Genomic DNA, 17,589 nt, shown 5'->3' on the forward strand with positions numbered 1-17,589 from the left:
CTGGCACCCCTTCCCCCCCACCTCTGCCCTAGTCTAAGGGAAGGCAGGCATTCACCCGGGATGAACTCACTCAGGGGAACTAGATATGGGGACTTTGGGGGGAAAACAGGGTGAAAAGCAAAGCTTTTGGAGTGAGAGACCTGTTCTACCAGCTGTGACACCTTGGGCAAGTCATTCATCAGACTCATTCTGTCTTTAAGTTGGCTTGAATACCCTGTGACATGAGTCACAGGATCTAAACATCAGACTTTCTGTGCACTCAGAATACACCTAACTTCCTTCTCTCCATGCACCTCCGCTTCTCTGGTTTCCTCAGCGTAATGTAGTGAAAGAAAATCTTTGAAAACACTGGTGAGAGTGGGAAATGCTAAAATGGGTAGCTAGAAACCAGGGCACCAATTATAAATCCGGTTTAGCTCAGCAAGTGTAGGCACAGGTGCGGGAGGGCCTGAGACAGGCGCCTGCAGACCACATGATCACACAGGAAGAGAACCACCGTTTCAACCTGGTGTTTAGAGACACACAGCAAGTAAGCACTAGATTATTTTTAGTTAAAGAAAAACAAATGAACTGAAGGTCAGAAGGATGCAAGGCATAGGCCTCTCACAAGTTCTGCTAGAAACGTGATTGAGAGAGAGGAGGGCCCTTCCAGGAACTGAGGGGTGATGGCACTGGTGGGAGGGAGGAGCTGCAGCCACGCACGGTCTGAGGAGGGTCTAAGTTGATATCCAAGTGCCAAGTGCCAGTCGATTGACGTGATTAACAAGATTCACGGGGAATATTAAATTAAGGAATGATGCAGGAAGACAAGAGATGACTTATTCAGTTGGATTCTGAATCACAATCAGGAAATAGTCTTTATCTGCAAAAGAAAAAATGAAAAAAAATCACTAAATGTAAAGCAAAAGACAAACGTCATTCAGCCATAAGTAATAACTTGGGGGTGGAGGTGACGAGAAGCATCCATGCTGAGGCTGCTTCCAACTGTCTTCCAGTCAGAGACAAGATGGGGCCGAGAGCTGACACCCAGGGCTGGATCAGCTGCCCCGCACGCTCTGGCGCTGCCCTGGATGGGCAGTCCCGATGGACCGCTGCGCGAGTAGCTGCGGAGTAGGGAGTCTCATGCTCTGCGTGGCAGTGGTCCCTGGCACCCTCTAACCTTCCCAGCACCAACAGGGAGGCACACTTTTCTTGGGAGGGACACTGAGTTTCAATGACTTGCCTACAGCAGTGGTTCTCTAACTAGAGGGAATCAAACTGCCTAGAGCGCCTACTGGGAAGAAATAAGGGTCACTAGATGTAAAGCAAGTCCCTAGATTCAAGGCCAACCTTGGCCCCTGATCCAGGAGGTGGGGGGTGGTGGTTGGGAGGGCTGAGAATTTTGCGTGTTTCGTTTGTTTCTGGGCCATACCTGGAGCTCTGAGGACACTCCTGGCTCTGCTCAGGGGATCAAACCAGGGACAGCCACACACTGGGTTGGAGGTGTCTGGTGACTTGCTGAAGTCACTGCCCAAGACTCTATGCCTAAATTATTTTCCCTGAGAAAACTAGAGACTCTATAACCCACCAGTCAGGGACTAGATGGATGTATGCATATTTTTTGTTGTTGGTTTCCGTGCTACGTCAGCACTCAGGCTGTTCCTGGAAGTGCTCAGGTGCTCTTGGATCAAACCTGGGCCTCTTGCAGGCAAAGTCCACTTTAGCCTGCTGAGCTCTCATTCAGGCCCTGTCATGTTTCATTTATTTATTTTCTGCTTTTTGGGTCACACCCAGCAATGCACAGGGGTTACTCCTGGCTCTGCACTCAGGAATTACTCCTGGCGGTGCTCAGGGGACTATATGGGATGCTGGGAATCGAACCTGGGTTGGCTGTGTGAAAGGCAAACACTACCTGCTGTGCTATTGCTCCAGCCCAAGGCCCTGTCATTTAAAAGAATCAACGTCGTATGTCGTTGGACCTTGGTAGGGTTGTCCTAAGGAGATTATGGGCCCCTGTGCTTACAGGCTTTATGGTTCTCTCCTTCACAACTTTCTAAGCAGCCAAATGAGGCTGAAAACAGGCCTTTCCTGGGAAAGTAATTGCTGCTGGGAGTGAAGACCACATAACCACCCCCCCATCTGCGCCACCAACCGCAGGGGCATTCGGTGTCCTCATCCTCTGCACTGCCTGGTGACAAGTAATATCACCGCCTGTCTTAAAGCTGCTCACCGGGTCAAGTTCACAGTGCTGGATTTGGAATCTGAAGTCCCTTACTTTGGACCATAAAGCTCACCCAACTCCTTCCTATACATACTCTGATGCCCTCACCCAGGGCCGAGCACACCTTTCCATTTGCCGCCCCTTCCCCAAGAAATGCAACGAACACCCTCAATGTTCACACGATTGATTCTGAATTAATTTTGGGGGGTTTGCCATTCAGAAATCTCTCACTGCTGGTACATCTCTTACCACCCCCTACATTCAGAATGTGACCCCATACGGGGTTGCGACCTCCAATTTAAGAAGCTGCCTTACAGTTACCGGACAGCCCGTGCACACTGAACTCCTACATGTGCATCTACGGAGCTGAGCTAACAGGTGGGAGAGAGAGACACAGTTCTGGGGAACCCACTCTGGTCCGAGTGTGAGTTGGGCGAGCAGGCCGAAAGATGGCCTCCCCGCTGCTCCCTTTCATGGTCCAACCCACGGCTCCTCCAAGGACAAGTACCTCATCACCCAGAGAACCATCGTAAGACTTGAAGAGAGGTAACATGCCAGAGTCCCGAGATTCAAGCCAGGCACTGTATGTGAAACACAACCAGCAGTCTGGTCCAGCTGAAGAAAACGCTGAGACAACACTTTGGAAGTGGGCAAAGTCTCCCCAAAGATAATGATCTCTACAGTATTTTTGCCGTACACTCTGGTTGATTAGGAATCACTGTGAGTGGCTATTTGTAGACTGGCCAGGCAATGGGGCAATCAACTCCACTCTCATCCCTTCAAAAGGCCTTCTTGTGGAAGCTGGTAAGTTATGCGAAACCATTCTTACCTGGTGCAACCATAATTTCATTTTTCTTGGAACGAATGCGAAGGAAAGTGAGGTCATTCTGGGGGTCAATTTCCCGCACAGTGCTCCGGGCCTTCAAGATGAAGTTGTGCATAAGGCTGGCGTACTGCGTGGTGGTGGGGTTGTCCATGGTGCTCTTGATGGGAATGCCTGAGGTGGGAGACAAAACGAGCAAGATGTGGCAGCCCCCTCCTGCCCAGCTCCTAAGCCCATAGCCCTAATTCTGGAGTCCTGAACGAGTTTGGGATGGCAGTTAACAATATTCCCCCCCCTTTTTTTTGGTTCACACCCGGCCAAGCACAGGGATTACTCCTGGCTCATGCACTCAGGAATTACTCCTGACGGTGCTCAAGGGACCATATGGGATGCTGGGAATCGAACCCGGGTCGGCCACATGCAAGGCACACACCCTACCCACTGTGTTATCGCTCCAGCCCCAATATCCCCATTTCTGATGGCCGAAGTGACAGTACAGCAATGTGTTTGCCTTGCATGTGACTGACCCAGGTTCGATCCCTGGCATCCAGTATGGTCCCCCAAGCACTGCCAGGAGAAATTCCTCAGTGCAGAGCCAGGAAAAATCCCTGAGCAGTGCTGAATGTAGCCCAAAAAAACCAACCCAACCCAACCCAACCCAACCCAACCCAACCCAACCCAATGTCCCCATTTCTGAGGGTGTGCCACGCATGTGACAGGCACCAGGCTGGGATCTGCAAACACATCTACACCAGACTCCAGAAGCTCTGAGAGGGTGGAGTCAACATCTTCACTGGCCACCAAGACCAAAACCTGAGTGACAGGCTCATCTGCCTGTGGTTACACCTCAATCTAGCCAGGATGCAAATGCAGGCCAGAGATGGGTCCACTGCCCATCACAGTTCACAGGGGTATTACCGTCTTGAACAGCTTTTGAGCAATAAATGGAGAGACTGATTTGTAAACAGAACCTGAAGGAGGAACTTTTTCATAAAAGTATAAAAACTAAAACTAAGAAGAAAGGCCAGCTGTGCCACGATATTGTTACTGGTGGTATGCTCCATCTAGCTGCCACCAAGAGGGCTTTGGGCCCAGCTGTAAACAGTCTATATATTCACAGTCATGCCCCCCAAACAAGCCTGCTGTCAGCACACACCCTTTTCAAAAGGGCTACGGCAGTTTTCAAAGACTCCACTAAGGGGCCAGTCGACAGAGCTAATCATTCCCTTACTGCTGGATACTCAGGCTCCATTCCTACTTAATTCACTGTGCAGCAGACACCACTATGCAAAATGGTGTCGTTCTGGACTGTTTCCTTGAGGTGAACTATTAAATGACCTCCCTTGCCGGACAGTGCTGTTGTCCTGATGGCGAAGAATGAGGAGCACTTGACCCACCTCTGGCCTAAGTAGATCATGGCCTGTGAATCACCGTGACATGTCAACAGAAGGCTCCTTCAGTGTCACCCTGAACAATTTCCCACACTGATGGGTATTGTCAAATGAGGCCCAGGTCATACACAAGTGCCTGGATTTTGGACCCAGAACCCTCCTAAACTGGGTTAAATTGATCGGCTTAAGGATGATTAAACCCCTGGGCCTTCTCTTTTTTAGTTTTAAAATTACTATTATTTTACTTTGATTGTGGAGCACACCTGTGTTTGGAGTCACACCAGATGAATCTATATTTGTTGATTTTTTGGGTCACTCCTGGTGGTGCTCAGGGAGCCAGATGTAGTGCTGGGGACTGAACTGGGGTACAGACTGAAGAGCGCACAAGCACCTTACCCCTGGACTCTCTCTGGCCCAGCCTGGTCTTTCTATGTATCACAGGTCAGCCTTCCCTTAGGTCTCTGCCTTGAGGGCTGCACTCCTTCAAAACAAATGTGCTGCTTGTAGCAGTGACCAGTCAGCAGGGAGGTGTGACCCCTAGGAACCTCACGCCACACCCAGCTCCATCAAGAAGAAAAAAAAAAGAATACATTGTGGGGCTGGAGTGATAGTATAGTGGGTAGGGCGTTTGCCTTGCACACAGCCAACCCGGGTTCGATCCCCGGCATCCCATATGGTCCCTGGAGCACCGCCAAGAGTAATTCTTGAGTGCAGAGCCAGGAGTAACCCCTGAGCATTGTTGGGTGTGACCCAAAAAAGTCATAAATAAATAAAATGAATAGATTTGCTTAATTTTTCTCATCTGCAGTGCTCAGGGCTTACTCTTGGTTCGGTGCTCAGCAGAGTGGGTGCTAGGGTGCTGGGGACTGAATCCAGGTCTGCTGTGTGCAAGACAAGCACCCTACCCATTGTACCATCTCTCGGTCCCACTTATTTAGGGAGGGGGAATGGGTATTCAAAGCAGTGCTCAGAGAGCCTGAAGGCCACTCAGACTGAGCCTGACAGTTCAGTAATTAGGTCTGAAGGTGCTGGGAATCTCCTAGGGCTATATATTCTGTGGTGCTCAGGAGTCAAAAGGTGCCAAGGTTCAAGACCTTGCAATTAATATGACCCCCTGGCCCAAGGCATATCTCTAACCCCTAACTCACATTGTTTTCTGTGCCACACCAGCAGTGCTCATAGTTCCAGAGCTCATAGGTCCGTATGTGGTGCTGGAGACAGAACGCAGGCTGGCTGCAGCAAGGCCAGCACCTTACCCTCTGACTTCTCTCTTCGGCCCCTGACACTTATTAAGGAACTAATGCTCCTTTAATGTTTCAGGTGCTTCATAGTAGTGTGTGAACACAAGAGAAAATATTCCTGCCCTCAAGAAGCTTTACTCACTTCAGTGTTTTTTTCTTTTTCTTTTTGGGTCACACCTGGCCAAGCACAGGGGTTACTCCTGGCTCTGCACTCAGGAGTTACTCCTGGTGGTGCTCAGGGGACCATACGGGATGCTGGGAGTCGAACCTGGGTCAGCTGCGCGCAAGGCAAACACCCTACCCTCTGTGCTCTCTCTCAGCCCTCACTTCAGTTTTTGTATTTTGCCCTGGGAGTGTAGCAGCAGATGACGGCGGTGCACAGAATGAAAAGTTTCTTAAGTTTTTGGTAAAGCTGTTTAAATTCATGCCTTTTTTTCCCTTTCCTTTTTGGGTCACACCCAGTAATGCTCAGGGGTCACTCCTGGCTCAGCGCTCAGGAATTATTCCTGGCGGTGCTTGGGGGACCATATGGGATGCTGGGGATTAAACCCAGGTCAGCTGCATGCAAGGCAAATGCCCTACCCGCTGTACTATCTCTGTGGCCCCATGTTTTTTCAATGAAACAGCATTTGAATCTGACTAGGGAAAGGCAAGTGATTGGTAAGTGATCAGACTAAGGGTTCATCATTGGGGAGGAACAGGGAGGGCTGGGTGGTGAGGGGAGTTGCACTGCAGGGAAAGGCAGCCCGAGCGGGGATAAAAGGAATCCCTGACACAAGCCTCTAAACTGGTCATACGTAATGGAAGCCTCCAAGGGTTCAAAGGCCTCATGGGAGAGTGAATTCTGGTGATCCCCAGACTGGGGACCTGGGCAGGTCATTACCTCTCTGTTTAATAGAGTTTTAATCTGAAAAATGGGTATACACCCTTGTCTTATATTTTAACAAAAAAGTAAAATGCGGATTCAGTGAAAGGGACACAAGTTAAAATAAACACAGATGGTATCATTTACACGTCATTTATTGTACATCAGGCACTGTTAAAAAGATTCCCTCAGAGGTAGGGAGTGATTATCTACATTTTATGGGTGAGAAAACTGGAACAGAGACCGAATTGTCCATGAACACACAGCTGACAGGATTCAAACTCAGTCTGATTCCATTCTCTTTGCTACTGGACAATGAGGTCTCATTAGTATATAAAAACAAACAGACAAAAAGTGAGAAGGTAAGCATTGGGGCTATATATTCCCAAGAACAAACCTAGACTTCAGAAACATTTTCCATGCTCCTTGGTGCTGGTGACTAAACCCAGGCCTCCACAAATGTGAGGCATGAGGCGAGCACTGTTGTGCTACATTCCCGGGCCCTAAGAGTAACTTTAGTGAAGTTTAATGAAGCATGAATGAAGCCTTGTGATCTGTGGGTATGATAGGAAGCCTGGGAGTCTTCACCCACTAGGGCTGTTTCCTCCTGATTTGGGGTCAAAAACATCTAGTCTCAGACAGTCCCTTTCAGGACAGAGTGTTTTGTCTTGGAGTAATAAGTACCACAAAGTCATTACTTGGACCAAGCAGCAGCTGAAGTCTGAAAGGGCAAGCAATTTCCCTTAGATCATCCAGCTCTGGGGCTTCCAGCCAGAGGCCTCCTTTGAAAACAATGACCATAACATTTCACAAGGTTTTAGGTTGGGAAATCAGCTCTGCCTGCTTGGAAAATTTTAATCAAAGTCATATCTGATGATTTTCATTCTATTCACTTTAAGTACATATTCTGCCTCCATGGACTGGGGGGTGGGTGGGCGGGACGGTGGTGGACATGCTTCATATGTATATGGCCCTGGATTTGACCTCTGGAACATACACGAGAGGAACGTGCGCACGTACGTGTGTGTGTGTGTAGGGGGTGGGAGGTTGGAGGGAAGAGTGAGAGAAAATTTTTTTTTTCTTTTTGGGTCACACCCGGCAGTGCACAGGGGTTACTCCTGGTTCTGTACTCAGGAATTACCCCTGGCAGTGGTCGGGGGACCATATGGGATGCTGGGAATTGAACCCGGGTCGGCCCCATGCAAGGCAATTGCCCTACCCGCTGTGCCATCGCTCCAGTCCCAAGTGAGGGAAAATTGTGTCTTTCCAAAAAGGCGAAGGATAACAACGCACACATAGACACCGAGGCTCTATAGAAGCCTTGAGTGAATGAGAGCTGAACGCGCTGAGCGAGAGAAACGAGAGAATCAGGAGCCCCTGCGGGGTGACTCTCGACACGGCCGAACCACAGACCAGCAGCCTCTCACCGATCCTTCCCAGCACTTCTCTTGTGGGAGAAACTGTACAAAGTGAACTCAGGCAGACTGAGAACGAAATCCTGATTCAGAAATGGTAGATGAATCAATTCAATTTCTAGGTTGTTTTCTTTACTGAAAAACAGAAGCAAACAGGGTTGCCTCAAGGAATAAACAAAACTGTGTTTGTACAGTGGAAGCCCGTCACAGTGAGGCACAGGAGTAATGCTTAGTGCAGCCTGGGAATATTAGTATTTGTATTCTTCTTTTTTTTTTTTTTTTGCTTTTTGGGTCACACCTGGCGATGCACAGGGGTTACTCCTGGCTCTGCACTCAGGAGTGAGTTACTCCTGGCGGTGCTCAGGGGACCATATGGGACGCTGGGAATCCAACCCGGGTTGGCCGCGTGCAAGGCAAACGCCCTACCCCCTGTGCTATCTCTCCAGACCCAAATATCTGTATTCTTCTGATTGAAATAACTTGAAATAACACTACAGAAGGAGAAAAAGTTACAGGCACAGAATTTGGCCTGTAATCAAGTATAATCAAGCAAAAAAAAAAAAAAGGCAGAAACAACATAAAAATAGGATATGGCTAATAAGCACTGATTATACAATAACCACCAAAAAAGTCCATGAATAAAATATGCTAAAGAATAAAATTAAAGTGATATTATCAAGAGAAAATAGGATTTAAGACAACTGAGAAAGAGGCATATTGAAAATATGCTTTATCAGGGTAGTGGGACTAAGCGAATGTTCCCTTTAAAAAAAAAATTAAATTCCTTGGGGCTGGAGAGCTAATACAGCGAGTAGGGTGCTTGCCTTGCACAAGGCAAACTCAGGCTTGATCCCCAGCACCCCATATGGTCCCCGAGTCTGCCAGTAGTGATTCCTGAGTGGGGAGCCAGGAGTTACCCCTGAGTACTGTCAGGTGTGGCCTCAAAACAAAACAAAAAATTTGTAATTCCAAGAGCAGTAAACACTGGAGGTATTATTATTGTTTTATTTAATTTTCTTTTAAGATTAATTTTTGGGGATTGCCTGGGATTGCACGCAAGCCCTCACATAGGTGAGGCATGCACTCTACCAATGATTTATACTCATAGACTTAGAGATATCACTTAAAAAAAAAAAGCTGAGAATTAGATTACGTAGACAAAGGGGCCTACTAAACAGCGAGTGCGATCAGGCGTTTGGGCTGTGTTCTAGGGGCTTCCTGCATGCAGGTCATGGTACAAGGGAGGAAGTACCTTCGGTGTTCACCACAATGATGCCCTGCACTCCTTTCTGGCTCTGAAGTCGCTTTAGTGTCTCCTCCACCTCTGCCTGCCAGAGAAAACAAGGCCAAGGTTAGGAGAGGCCAGGCAAGTTGGAATAATTTCTTCATACACACGGCAAATGACTCACAACCTGGAGGCTGCATGTTAGCACCCAGGTACCTGACAATTCTTCGAGCTCTTCAGCTGCCAAATGGACCACAGCTACCAGAACGTGACCTTCTGTTCACATCCCTGACAGGAGAACCCTTGGCCCAATCCCAGTTCCTTTCCTCTTTAGAAAATTAGAGTATAAACAGCATTTCTGGGAATACAGACACATCCCTGACTCACATATTTGGGGGACAAGACCGATGGTTTGAAAAATATCCAAACAATGGTGCCCCAGAGGAAGAAGTGATTACTACATGTGGTCCAAACTGCACAAATGAAAACATTCCAAAGGAAGCAAAATGAGGCTATGAGGATAGACTCAATGATTTGGTAAGATGGCATCTGAGACAATGTGACACATGGCGTATAGTCTCTGGCAATGTATACAGGAAAGAGGCTCACTATCCTGATTCTCCAGAAATTAATCAGAGGATGGGGTGCTCTAGTACACAAGGCATTTGTAAACAGAGGGACAACCAGCTATTAGGGTTCTTTCGTGCCCACGCAAGGCTTTCTATAGTATCACTCCCACACGTGATTCCTCCCCGCCATTCTTCAGTTATATGCCCAAACCTCTCAGTCTCCACTTTTATTCTAGCAAGGTATCTCGTTAGAATAGGTTTTGGTATCTCTGACAAAATCCAACAGATTTTGGACCATCATCCATAAAATTTATTAAACCTCAAACTCGATGGAGTGTTTGCCCATTTCTATGCCCCAGCACTTGCCTGTGCTTGACTGGGGATATATTAGATTACTATTTTTATGTTTTAATGCAGAGCAGAGGCCTAGTGAATATCTGTGTAACTGAGCTAAGCCCTAATTTTCCCATGGATGAAAAGTGTCCCACAATTGTGCTCGCTTTCAGGAGTCACCTTCTAGACTTCTCCAGATCCAGTGGAACTCCTCCAAGTCAGAGACGGCTTACGCTGGAAACAGAGGCTCTAGTCACGGACAGAGTGGTTCCCTATCCCAGAGGCAAATGGGCTGGGGGTGGGGAAGGGAGAAGCTCTGAAACAGCGATGGAGACAGCACAATGAATTACTGTGTTTTTCTAGCTGGCACAAGGATGACAACCCAGTCACTACCACCCACTCCCTAGTGATGTAAGAATACTCTCAAATGCTGGAGCGAAGGGCAAACAAATTCTTTCTATAAAAAAGCCCAAACCTCTGAAATAGACAGAGGCTAGCTCGCTCTGGGAACAGAAATACAATACAGTGGATCATGCATATACGAAACCAAAGTTTTACTATGTACCATAATTAGGAACATTAATTAAATTATGAATATTCAAAGAAATACATTAACAACGATGATCAGAAAATTTATACCACTACATATGTTTTATGTGAATTGAACAATTAAGGGGATGGAGAGAATAGCATCAGGGTGTGTGCCTTGCACATGGCAACCTGGGTTCGATTTCTGGCATCCCATATGATCCCCGGAGCCCTGCCAGAAGTAATTCCTGAGCACAGGGTCCGGAGTAACCCCTGAGCATTGCCAGAAGTGGCTCCAAAATAAAAATAAAAACAAGAACACAATTTAATGCAAAAATAAAGTGCCCAAGTGATGGCAACTACTTGAAAACATGAAGACTAGAGAAATTATGGGGAGAAGTCATATTAGTAAAAAGGAATTATAAATAAGGTTCCTTTTATTTTTAAGATAGCCTGAAAATTCTATTGTTTTTCTTAATTTTTTTTTCTTTTTGGGTCACACCCGGCGATGCACAGGAGTTACTCCTGGTTCATGCACTCAAGAATTACTCCTGGCGGTGCTCGGGGGACCATATGGGATGCTGGGAATCGAATCTAGGTCGGCTGCGTGCAAGGCAAATGCCCTACCCGCTGTGCTATTCTCCAGCCCCCATTTTTCTTAAATTTTTTTTTTAACTCCTCTGTATTTTAGAGATCTCTGATAAGAGAACAGGTCTCTGACATGCTCAACATTACATGAATACATTAAGAGGAAACTGGGGGCTAGGGAGACAGCTCAAAGCGCATGTTTTGCACACAGGAGGATGGAATGTAAGACATGGTACCCCAATACCTCTGGGAGTGGCTCTAAACTATGAGCTGGGAGAAGCTCCCAGGTCTGCAAGGCTGTGTGTGCCCCCATCCAACTCCATTCCCCTTTTATGACAATTCAGGACAACTCAAATATAACAAATATTCTTGCTCTTATAAAACTGACATTTGGTGGAGCCAGAGCAGTAATATAGAGGGCAGGGCATTTGCCTTGCACACAACTGACCCGGGTTCAATCCCGGCATCCCATATGGTCTCCCAAGCACCACCAGGAGTAATTCGATAGCAGAGCCAGGAGTAACCCCTGAGCATAGCTGTGTGTGGGGCACAAAATGCAAAAAAAAAAACACCCCCCAAAAAAACAAACCACCAAAAACCCCTGATATTTGGAAGAGAGGGGAATCAGACATTAAATAATAAATAAGTAAACCGTAAGTGTCAGATACAGTTGGCAAGTTGGCAAGATCATCTGGATGCCGAGGTTATGGCAATTTTGAATAAGGTGGCCAGAAAAGGCTCTTGAAGGGGTGGAGGGCTAACCATCTTCACTTCTGGGCACAGCAGGGGGCACGCACAGCCTGCAGTGTGGCTGAGCAGTGGCACTTCTCTCACTCAGTCCCAATCCTTTGGCCGCAGCTCAGGGGTCTTCTGTGGGAGTCCTGAGACAGGTCCTCTGGCCTGTATGGCCCCCTGCCTTCAAAGTTTCAGAATACTGGAGTGTAACTTTCTGTACCTGTTGACTACCAGATATGAGACAAAAATAGGCCCAGTAAATACTTAAGAAAGTAAATGAAAATCATTTCTGCAACTGTTTCACAACACCAACTTTTTCTTTTTTTCTGCAGTGCTGGGAATCAAGGTCAGGGTCCCATGCATAGAAGGAATCTGCTCTACCACTGAACCATATAGTTCACAAAATCTACCTTACAGTAGCACTGCAGCACTGTCATCCTGTTGTTCATCAATTTGCTAGAGCGGGCACCAGTAACATCTCCATTGTGAGACTTCTTGTTACTGTTTTTGGCATATCGAATCTACCACCGGGAGCTTGCCAGGCTCTCCGAGAGGAATGGAGGAATTGAACCTGGGTTGGCCGTGTGCAAGGCAAACGCCTTACCCGCTGTGCTATCCCCTCCAGCCCACCTTCCAGTACCCAGTGAAAAAAAATTCAAGGGGCAGAGAGATAGTACAAAGTAAAGGTGCTTGTTTGGCATGCAGTGAAACACAGTTCAGTCCCACACTGCATATGATCCCCTATGACCATTAGAAGTGAGGAGGAAGCCTTGAGCAACTGCGCTGGGTGTCCCCCTCTGATTCTCCGCCCACCCCAAAGAGTTAGGGTCCAGCTGATCCTGAGCTTAGTAAGAATTAGTTTCTGAGATCTGACTGCTTAATATACTTAACAAAAAAGAGTGGTTATACATGAGCTATCAGCGGTGAAATACAATTGTCACCTGAACCATCCAAGGTTAGTGTGATTTATCTCCATTCAACAAATGAAAAACTGAGGCTCAGAAAGGAAGAGTTAGACCGGAGTGATAGTACAGAGGGGAGGGTGTTTTGCCTTATACATGGCTGATCTGGGTTCGATCCTTGGCATCCCACAGAGTTCCCTGAGTAGACCGAGGAACAACTTCTGAGAATCACTAGGTGGGGTGGCCCCAAATCCTTCCCTCCCCTGAAAAAAGGGAAAAAGAGTTTTGTCTCAAAACAAAGAGCAGGGGCTGGAGCGATAGCATGGTGGGTAGGGTGTTTGACCTGTACGTGGCCAACCTGGGTTCGATTCCCAGCATCCCATGTGGTCCCCTGGGCACTGCCAGAAGTAATTCCTGAGTGCAGAGCCAGGAGTAACTCCTGTGCATCGCTGGGTGTGACCCAAAAAGCAAAAAATAAATAAAAAAAAAGAACACTTAAAGCAAAACAAAAACACAGAGCAGGTCAGGAAAAGAAGTGGATATATACACCACTGTTTACTACTGAGGAGGTCCCTGCCCTCAGGAGCGCATTAACTCTAATTAAAAAAAGCCTTTAAAAAACTGACCAGTGGGCTGGAGGCACAGTATAGGAGATAAGGCCCCTGCCTTACGCACAGCTGATGCTGATCCCCAGCCCTGCACCCAGACAGCCGCTAGCCAGTCTTTCGAAACATTGGCTCGCCTCATTCCTTACCTCCAGAACTACCTGTCATTCCCCAAATCATCTCCATTAAAGGAGCAGAGTCATTACTGTGACTACCAGAACCACTAAGCTGATCTTGGCTGTCTCTCTTACTTGGTCAGTCTCCACACCCCCCACCCACCCTGCTCACTGTACTTCAGCCATGCTGGTTCCTTTGCATTTAGGGTAACTTGTCATCCCTACAGTTCTAGCCATCTGATACCAGAAATACCTGAGTGGATATGTAGGCCCCCAGGGTCAGCTAATATTTTCAACTCCCTCTCTTGCTTCTAGAGAGAGTCTAACCAGTATATTCAGTATCTTGATGCTTGTGTGTGTGTGTTTTTTTTTTTGGCCACACCCTGTGGTGCTGGGGACTATGGACCTCAGAGGTGTCTTTAATCACTCCAGGCCACTGGTAAAGAAAATAAAGCAAAATAAACAAATGGGACAAAACAGTTTCTGCATAGTAAAACATAGCTACAGCTACAACCATTGGTTAAAATATACAAAGAAAAAAAAAAGAAAGAGGGGACTGGAGAGATAGGACAGTGGGTAGGGTGCTTGCCTTGCACACCACCAACCAGTTTTGATTCCTAGCATCCCCAAGGTCTTTACAGCACCAACATCAGAAGTAATTCTAAGTGCAGAGCCAGGAATGATACCTGAGCATTGTCTGATGTGACCCACCCCCCCCAAAAAAAGAAAAGAGAAGCCAACAAAACTAAAACACTCTCTACCAATCAGGAAAAAATAGTTGCACATCATGCACCTGATAAAGGGTTAATATCCAAGATATACGAATAGCATACAAACCCAAAACCGAACAAACACACATCCCTCGCAAACCAAAAACCTCATAAAAACAATGGGGGCCATGGATCTATCATGCTGGTAGATCACTTCCCTTGCATATGTGACCTGGGTTTAAGTCTTGGCACTAAACAAATACAAAAATAAAAACAAAAACCACTCATGAAAAAGTACTGGACAGACACTTCTTCAAAGAACATAAAAAGATGGTGTATGTATGTGGAGTTCATGCCCAATTCAATCAGCTAATCAGTGGCTGAATAAATAGCAGTACTCCTACATTAAAAAAAGAAAAAAAATGGTATATGTAAAAGTTCATTATTTTAGGCTATCAGGGAAATGCAAATCAGAATAGCAATGAAACATCACCTCACACCAGTGAGAAGGCCTATTTCAAAAAGTCCTCAAACAATCAGAACTTGTAGGAAAGTAGTGCAAAAGGAAACCTCATTCACTATTGGTGGTGACACAGCAGTGACCTTCAGTCTCTATAGAAACAGTATAGATTCTCCTCAATTAAAGACAGAACTTTTAGGCCAGAGCGACAGCTCAGCTGGCGAGAGCTCATCCTTCATATGCAAGAGGCCCATGTTAGATCCCTGGCACATGGTCACCAGAGCAATGCAGGGTGTTGCTCCTTTCTTTCAAAAAAAAAAAAAAAGGAGCAATGAAAATAGCTGTTGGTGGAGTAAGAGTGGATGAGAATTATGGATTTCTTATGATTCACTCTGGAGGGTAATTTGGAATTTCCACTAAATACAAACTAGCCATTTTAGAAGTACCACTTCTGTTCATCTACCCTACCAAGACACTAGCAAGAATGAAGGGGAAAAAAGGAAAAAAGACAGACTTAAGAGACAATACAAACATAAAGGCGCTTGCCTAGCATGTAGCTGCCTCAGCAACCTTGGTTTAAGACAAGTCACTGGATATAATCCCTTCTTCTCCCCAGCTTTGCTAGGAGTGATATCTAGAAGTGGTGGTGCAGGTGTGCTCCCCCCTTCTCCCCAAAGAGAAAAGATAACAGTTATAGTAGGACAGGGATGTAACTCACTGCTAAAGCACTTGCTTTGCATAATTGAGATAAATTTGGGGGGGGGGGGGCGGGGGAGAGCACACCAGGTGGTGCTCAGGGTCACTCTTGGTGCAGTTCAGGGCAGTGTGCAAGGTAACTGCCCTACTGGCTGTACTGCCCTTGAGACCTGGGTTTGATTCCTTGCATAGACTAAAAACAAGACCAAGAGCTGCAAAACAGTTATTAGAGCATTTCTGAAGTGAAAAACTACAAATATCCTACATGTATAAATGCAATATTGCAATAGAAAGCTTCTGCACAGCTCATTAAAAAATAAAGGAGAGGCTAGAGGTAAGCGTAAAGGGCTGAGCCCAGGATGCGCAGGCAGGAGGCACTGGTTTTGATCTCTGGCACTGCATGGTTATGTGTGTACAGAAGTGGGAGTAGGCCCAAGCATCACCCAGAACTCCCCTACAAAAAAACCTGAAAATATATTTAAACAAAGTTGCAGCATAAACACGTGTTCGGCTTCATGTAATAAACAGGTCTTGTGCTTATAGACCAGGAAACAGTCAACTGTATTTACCAAGGTGTGCACTTGCAACCTAGTCTTTATGACGGCATGAATTTGCTAAAAAGGGCCTCTAAATAAACACTGGTGCGTAAAGGAGCTGGTTCAAGTGGCAAAGCCGAAGCCTTGCAAGTAGCAAAGCCCTGAGTTCCATCCTCGGTACCTGCATGGTCCACTGAGAGCGTCTTCCAGGTGTGGACCCCACAAGGGACAGTACCAAAAATACGGTGGCGGCCCTGGGAGATTGCACTACGTTGCTAAGGCGCTTGCCCCTGTGCCACGCCCACGAGCGTTCAATCCTTGACGCCACGTACGATCCTCTGCGTGATCCCTAAGCACAGAGCCAGGAGCAACCCCTGAGGATCGCCGAATGTGACCCAAAACACAACACCCACCTCCGCTTTTTGGAATGTAAGAAAAAAAAAGCTTTTGAAGAGAGCCCACATCTGTGCCTTTAGTAGACGCTGAACTGCCGAAAGCCGGTGATGCGGAAGATGCAACCCCCGTAACAGTGACTGGTGGTGGCACTGTTTTCCCCCTTTTTAAAGTACAATTTTAAAGTTTTCTGGAAAGGCAACGCACACCCCGGGTCTAGTGTTCTCAGGGGTTGTGGCGTGTGTGGGGGGGAAACAACCGCGAGCAAGCCCCCGGCCCGTGGCCGCCATTTCCCGGGGCCTGGCCGCGCGGCGGCCCCGCGCTCGGCTCCCCGCGCCCGCAAGATGGAGGGGAACGGCCGCGCCTACCTCACCGAGCCGTGCGTGAGGAGGAACGCCAGGACGCGCAAGGCGCTCAGCACCGCCTGGCCCTCGTGAAGCCTGCAAGGCACGTCCCCGTTACTGCGGCCCCGCGGCGAGCCCCGGGACGCGAGCAGGCAGGGGCCCCGCGCCGGGCTCCCCATGGCCGTCAGCGCCGCGCCGCGCCGCGCCCCGAGCGCTTCCGGTCAAGGGAGCGCCGGATCCGGTGGCCCCGCCCGGGGCGCCTCAGGCCGGGGCTGGAGGCCCCCGCGCCGCCCCGTGTTCCGCCCTCCGGTCAGCTCGGGCCTGGCTCCGGACAATCTGAAACTACCCAGCCCCGGGCGGGCTGTTGGGCAGCCGGGCCCAGTCACAAGCACTGGGAGAACACTCACCATGTCGGAACGATTACCTCCACTTCGCCAGCTCCCAATCCAGTTTCCCGAATCTTTCTGCGCTTGCGCAGAGCACTGTCTAGAGCGACAGCCTTGGCAGCCAATGAGAAGCCCGCGTGGAGCAGGCGGGCGGGTCGGACTTGGCTCCGCCCCCTCAGGGCTACAGGGTACTTGGCTGTGCGAAAAGGCAAAGGCTCAAGAGTACAATGGCTGTGATTTCCCAGCTACGCCCGTGCAGAAAAAAGCCAGTTCGCGGGATCGGAAGTAGTTTCCTCAGTTTTGCCCTTACACCCGGCGGTGCTTTACTCCTGGCGGGACTGGGAGGGGTGGGGGTTATGAGGTGTCGGAATGAACCTGGTTCGGTCGCGTGCAAAGCAAGCGCCTTATCCACTGTTTTGCAAATAACTAGCCTCCCAAACGATCTAGGCTGATTGTGGTAGGCCTGGTGACGAGTGGTGGGAAAAGTATGAAGATCAGAACAGGGGTAGCAGAGATCCTTTATGCGTC

General features: G+C 48.0%; 1 protein-coding gene across 1 annotated transcript; it reads right to left on the reverse strand.

Moving 5' to 3' along the window:
* Positions 1 to 530: 530 nt before the first annotated feature.
* Positions 531 to 17,170, reverse strand: DYNLRB1 (dynein light chain roadblock-type 1). Its single transcript, XM_056121106.1, has 4 exons — positions 17,083 to 17,170; positions 9,188 to 9,263; positions 3,030 to 3,197; positions 531 to 862 (listed from the first exon to the last, which is right to left on the reverse strand). The coding sequence occupies exons 1-4, from the start codon at positions 17,083 to 17,085 to the stop codon at positions 819 to 821; spliced, it is 291 nt and encodes a 96-aa protein (XP_055977081.1). The 5' UTR covers positions 17,086 to 17,170; the 3' UTR covers positions 531 to 818.
* Positions 17,171 to 17,589: the final 419 nt, after the last annotated feature.

This window comes from Sorex fumeus, unplaced genomic scaffold (genome assembly GCF_029834395.1).
Source record: "Sorex fumeus unplaced genomic scaffold, SorFum_2.1 ptg000044l, whole genome shotgun sequence".
NCBI classification, from domain to species: Eukaryota; Metazoa; Chordata; class Mammalia; order Eulipotyphla; family Soricidae; genus Sorex; species Sorex fumeus.